Here is a 6,000-nt window from a genome sequence, read left to right on the forward strand (position 1 = left end):
GCAAAAATGAATTTATTTTTAATAGTTTGGCCTGTCCCTATTATAATATTAGATCCTGTATACCAGACTCATGGGGGGGAAAAAAAAAGGATTACAATGTTTGTGCTCCATTATGCATTCCATTCAAAACATTTCAGAAGCTGTAACTACATTCAGGCTATTATGCTTTATATGTCCTGGGTTATAATACCACAGTCTTTCCCCAGCCATAATCATTTCAGATCATCTGTATTTTCAGGCAGCAGTATCAGCACTCTTAGTTCTCATATTTAATAGTAATATTTAGTAGTTCCGACTACTGGGTCAATGAATATTTTCATGGATAATTAGATGAAAATGATAAATTCCTGATTACCTGAAAAGGATTATTTTGGTGCCAAAGTATAGTCAATCAGTTTTCCTACCTTTACCCTGGCTGTACCCAAGCACTAAACTTAGACTTTAAAAAAAAATGTATTACAAATTCCAAAGGCAAAGTAGAAAGGTTACCTGTTGCTCTGAGCTACGAGCACCACTCTGAGGTTATTAAACAAAACACAACTGTCTGGGCTAAAAATAAATACTACAGTATTATTTTACTATCTTCGGGGGAAAACTGAGTAACTTTTAAAGATTAAAAAAAAAACTGAATTTAGATTTTTCTTAGAATTTCAAAATACTTTGTGTTCACTTAAGTGGGAATTTTTACCCATTTGTACACATTAGAAAACCCAGGAAATAAAGACGTTTTAATGTTTATGATCCATAACATTTATGTATTATTATATCCTTCTATCCAAATTCCCTTTATCGGATTCTATTAGACATGACTTGCTGGTGTCATATTTGAAATTAGGATCACTGCATCATGGCAACAGCTTTCAAAGGAGGACCCTCACTCAAGACTACCTACAAAAATGCTCATTTAAAAGCTGTCTGTAATGACACTAACTCAAATGTCTAACAATCAAGGATTGGTCTAAGTAGCTATATTAATTTAAAATACTGAATGTTTTACATAGTACTTAGAAAGGATAATGATGTTATATTAAAACAAGTCTGCATAGTATGAACCTTCCTTGTAAAAGTCACTGTTTTCTACAATTAACTGGAAGACTGTATCCAAGTACATTGATATTATATTAAAAAAATTAATATATTGTTTTTTGAGTGGCAGGATTTCCTTTTATCAGTTTCCTACTTCTCTGTAGTGAATAGACAGAATTACTCTCATATTAAATCATTTAAATCAAAATAAATAGTTCAAATCAAAAATCATAATAGAAGTGGCTCAGGAAAATGGCTTAACTTTTCTCTGGAGGTGTTTGCCTACATCCAAAGCAGCCCATCAAAAATAATAAAAACAACCATTTTCCTCCTGCCGAATAGGAAAAGGAAGGATTACCTCTTCACCCTCTGAATTTGAGAAAAAAAATTATACACACACGTATTATATACATAGGGAGGGAGAGGGAGAGAGATCATATAAGGGTAGAGAAAGTAGTCTAACACTTAATTTCTTAAAAATCCTTTTTTTTCAAATAATTACTGAGCTTGCAATAAAAGGTGTGATTCAGCCTTAAAAACTCGAGTTACTCCTTTAAACTCTTCTGTCAATATACATTTACCTCATTTCCCTCCTTTTGCCAACTTACGTAAAAAGAAAAATCTGCAGACTACTCACCTGTGCCATCTATTGTTAGCCTGTCTAAGGCTTTCATCGCAAGACTTGTCCATACATTGCATAAAAATAGTTCACTCCCATCTTTTCAAGCTCATTACCTGCCCCACACTAAAAAGTTACAGCCCAAACTAATTTAAACTGATAAGAGCAACTCCATTAGCGATGATTGGTTACACTGGGTTCCCTGTCTCCTCTGTTTCCAAGTCCCTCAGTATTCTTGCCAGGGAGAAAAATCACATTATTACCTACAGTAAGATTGTATTTTCTCACTCCTTCATCTCTCCCATATCAGAAAAACTAGCAAAGGTAAAAGATGGGGCTGACCCTATTATTTTGACACAAGATTCAATCAGTTTCGAACATTTATTTAAAGTCAGCAAAGAGCAGTGTGCTATAATTTTCACTAGACACATGGTTAAGTCTTGCTTAAGTTATATAAGGCTTTTTTAAAGAGATTACTAGAATTACAACTAAAATCTGTTTAACTGAATTTTTTTCTCCTTCCTTCTAGGATAAAGCATTTTCTACACAAATGGGAATATTCCAATGTATTAAAACACACTTCTCTCCGCCCCATTTGTAGTTATTATAAATGTTCAAAAGTCAGGCCCCATATTAAGCTTTGAAAAGGGAGAATGTTAAGCATCTCAAAAGTTGACTTAAAAAGAGAAACTCCACATTATTAACTCACCAAAGAGTATCTATAAGCCACTGCAATTCTGAACATCTCTATGAAAGCGTAGTGCATCTTTTTAAAACACAGTTGGATAAACCATAAAAAAAAAAAAAAAAAAGCCTCCAGTCACCCCAAAGGTCCAACCTCTTTTCAGAAGCCAACCATCTTACCTTCTTGGAAGCCTCGGGATGTAGGATTTGCCTGACATGAAGCTGCCCATCAGTACAGAGACAGAAGGAAGTCCCTACCCCAATATTCAGTTCATTGCTCACTGACTGGTTAAACTGAAAAGAACAAAACACACACAGGGCTGAAACTGGTGTAGGGGTTTAAAACAGCGTCAAGTGACCCTACTTGGTGATAACCAGAGAAAGATCGCTTAACTGCCTGGGCGCTTCCTTTAGATCAGGAAGCTTTCCAACCAACCCGCGGTTTACGCCCAGGAGAAGCTGGTAAATGCATTCTCCCTTCCGTGCCGTCTCGTGCCGTCCATTTTTCCGATAAACCCATTCAAGGCTTTTAAGTCAGAGGTCTCGTTTCATCAGCGGGTTGCCTTCAGATTACATCATTCCCTGGTGTTACTTTTTAAAGGCTTGGATGTGCCAGCCTTAAAGATGCCAGTTTCTGATAAACAAATGTGAATAACCGACATACAGACCTCTGGAAAGTCTCGTAACACGTTTTTTTGAAAGATAACTTTCTCCCATAAGTCCAAACTTGTGTTCTAGGACTGGGGCTGTGGGAGCTCCGAGCATTCTCTTTTCACAGCTGTTCAGCGCCCCGCCCTTTGCTCCCGACCGGTCCCACACCCGTCCCAGTCAGCACGCCGCAGCAGCCGGGTTTTAGGTCACCTCAATTCCAACTAAGGGCATTCCACCAGTCCCACAGTGACCCAAGGAACAGCCCTACATGTTTGGACCTGCAAACCTTTCCCCAGCGCTGAGACGAAGGAATGGAACCAAAGCTTTGGGAGTGCAAAAGCCGGAACCAAAGATGACCCGCAAACCAAGCAAGGGTTCACACGAAGCTCTGGTGGGTGGGCGGGTCCGCGCGTCTACACCACAGCGCCCCCTGCCCCAAGGCTGAGCCGAAGAACCAAACCCCTGGAGGGCACAGGCGCGTCTGAGGTTGTCTGCCAAGGCTTGGGTGCGCTAGGATTCAAAATCCTCTCCTGCCCCTCGTAACAGAAGCCCAATTAGTAAAACCCAGCTGACTATGGCCCCAGGAATGACTCAGGAAGCAATTCGAAAACCAGCGGGTTTCGACCCAAGACCCTGGGGGCTAGTAAGCGAAAAGGAGCAGCGACCTCGAGCCCCCTGGGCCTCCAGGCTCGGTCGCGGCAGTCCATGAGGCAAGGGTCTCACCCACGAGGCCCGGTGTCTCGCCACCCAGCCCCATAAGGCGCGCGTGGACGCCCCAAGACAGCTTCGGGCGCGGTGCGGATGAGGGTGGGCGGCTTGGCCCTGGGCTGTCACCTGTCGGAGGGCTTGGTCCAGCTGAGGCGCTGAGGACAGGCTTTCGGCGTCGATCTTGGTTTCTTCTTTGCAGTCCTCGGTCAGTTCCAATTGATCTGGTCTAACTAGGACTTCGTGTAATTGTCCGACCTCCGGGGGGAGAAGCAGGGGTCAGTTTCCTCTCCCATTAATTCGGGGGCCTCTCTTTTTTCACCCTCCTCCGCCCTCGCTTCCTTGGTGGGCCCGCCGCCCGCGCCTCTCTTAGGGTCGGGCCGCAGAATCAAAGCTCGCTAGTCTGCGCGTCTCTGCCCCAGCCCCACCCCCACCCGGATCTGGTCGGAAGGCCCTCTAAGTGGGCGCTGGGGCCTTAGGGACCCCACCTGGGCTCCTCTCGGCGTCACCCGATGGGCAGAGTACCTGGCTCGGCGGTGCCGGCCTCCCCACCTGAGCCAGATTTCAGAGGGCTGAAATGGCTCCAAGGCGGTTGGCCTACAAGTTTGGTTTTACTCTGGATTCCCTAGGCCTCGGGTCCAGCCTCCCAAGTGAGCAAACGAGCACTTGTTTACCGACGCCTCCTCCCCCAAACTTCTATAACAAAGTTCTTGCCCCACGCCTTGCATTTGGACAATAACGTGGAGAAATACCTTCTTGTTGGCCAGATCCACCACTTCCCATACCAGCAGGATCAGCTCCTTCTCATCCGAGCCCAGCTTGGCCCCAGTGGCCCCAGCAGTGATCCCAAAAAGCACCACCAAGTAATCCGGAGACGCCGTCATGACGATAGGTGGGGAGGGGGAGAAGGGGGGTCAGGAGGCGGTGAAGAGTGGTGGAAGCGAAAACGAGAAAACCTGTGCTAAAACCTCTTCTAAGAGAAAAGAAAGCGCGCCCACCCCCCCTCCTCGCCGCCGCCGGTGCAAAAGGCGGTAACCAACCACCCAAGCCCACACCTGGCCCGTGCTCCACACCCAGGGCAGGAAGGGGGGGTGGGAAGGAGGGCGCTGGAGGCCTTCCCTTTTTGTATTCAATTGCCCGTGCGTCTATGCAAAAAGCTAAGAGCAGGGTTGCACCTCCCGGAGGCGCGCGCAATGGCTGAAAGCCTTTCTGTTTTGGGATGTGGCTCTACCTGCCCGCCCCCTCCCCCACGTGGTGCAGGTAAGAGACACCTGGCGGCGCCGGCCCATTGGCTCCTTCAAACCACGACGTGGCAGCGATGGGGGAGGAGGTCGCTCGGGGTGGGGGAGGAGGGGGCGGGAGACAATGGCTGGATGAATGAAGAGGGGAGGGCGAGGAGGGGCGGGGAGTAGGTGGTTGCCACCCAGGGGGTAGCTGAGGCCAGACTGGAAAAGGGTGAGGGGTAAAGGAACCGAGGGGTGAGGGGTAAAGGAGGAGATACCAGGAAAGGGATGGTCGCATTTGGAGGTACCCGACAGGTGTGGGGGGGGGGGTGGCTCTGAAGAAGGCCAACTGGAGGGAAACGAAGCCGGAGATTCTGAAGGGTCAAAGGAAAAGGCCGGGCACCAGGAGGCGAAAGGAGGCCAGAGGTGAGGGCCGGGGCGCGGAACTGCCCAGGGCGCGGTGACCCAGGAGGGCGAACTGCCGAAGGAGGGAGGGACCCGCCAATGGCAGCCGGGAGGTGGCAGGGGCAATTGCCCTACACCGGAAAAGCCACTCCCGAGCCCAACACACCTTTCAGTACAAACAGCAGGCGAAGCCCTACGGGCCCTCCCCTTCGCCGTGCCCCAGCTCGGGACGAGCTCCACATCCCCGCGGCGCTGCCGGTTTTCGGGAGAGGAGCTCCTGAGTGCGGCAGACCCAGACGTCCGGGGTTGGACATTCTGCCACCAAGTCACGCCCAAAGACGCAGTTACTGCGCGCGAAGTGGGGGGGGGGTTGCCTCGTGAGGAATTCAGGCACAGTGATCCCCACTCCCCTTTCTATCCTGGACTGTCCCGACAATTGCAGCGTCTTGTCTAGAAATGGCCGCAAGTTCGAGACTGGAACCTCCTCCGGGGCAGAGGGCCACTTCTTATGATTTGCCCTAGGGCCCAAAATGAAATGTATCTGCTCCACGTACCCACTGTTTTCTCAATCTGGCCAAAAGCAAGCTTTTTCCTCAGCTCCCCTCTGTGTCCCCACGCCCTCCACTCACGCCTATGCCTTTGCGTGTCGATTTAACCTGGTTCTCAAACAGCCTGTCTGCTCTAGCT

General features: G+C 48.1%; 1 protein-coding gene across 7 annotated transcripts in view; it reads right to left on the bottom strand.

Annotated features, from left to right (window-relative positions):
- The window catches only part of ESRP1 (epithelial splicing regulatory protein 1), a 59,914-nt gene extending 55,038 nt beyond the window's left edge, over nucleotides 1-4,876 (bottom strand). For 2 of the 7 annotated variants that reach the window (XM_049854562.1, XM_049854564.1), the window contains exons 1-3: nucleotides 4,438-4,875; nucleotides 3,815-3,943; nucleotides 2,510-2,623 (exon numbers count right to left, since the gene is read on the bottom strand). In XM_049854562.1, the coding sequence (XP_049710519.1) occupies nucleotides 2,510-2,623; nucleotides 3,815-3,943; nucleotides 4,438-4,569 (375 nt within the window). In that variant the 5' untranslated portion in view covers nucleotides 4,570-4,875. Of the gene's footprint in view, nucleotides 1-2,509; nucleotides 2,624-3,814; nucleotides 3,944-4,437 lie in introns of all 7 variants that reach the window. The other 5 variants (XM_049854565.1, XM_049854561.1, XM_049854566.1 and 2 more) reach the window with 3 other exon arrangements.
- Between the last annotated feature and the right edge of the window lie 1,124 nt (nucleotides 4,877-6,000).

This window comes from Elephas maximus, chromosome 15 (genome assembly GCF_024166365.1).
Source record: "Elephas maximus indicus isolate mEleMax1 chromosome 15, mEleMax1 primary haplotype, whole genome shotgun sequence".
In the NCBI taxonomy this organism is placed as follows: domain Eukaryota; kingdom Metazoa; phylum Chordata; class Mammalia; order Proboscidea; family Elephantidae; genus Elephas; species Elephas maximus.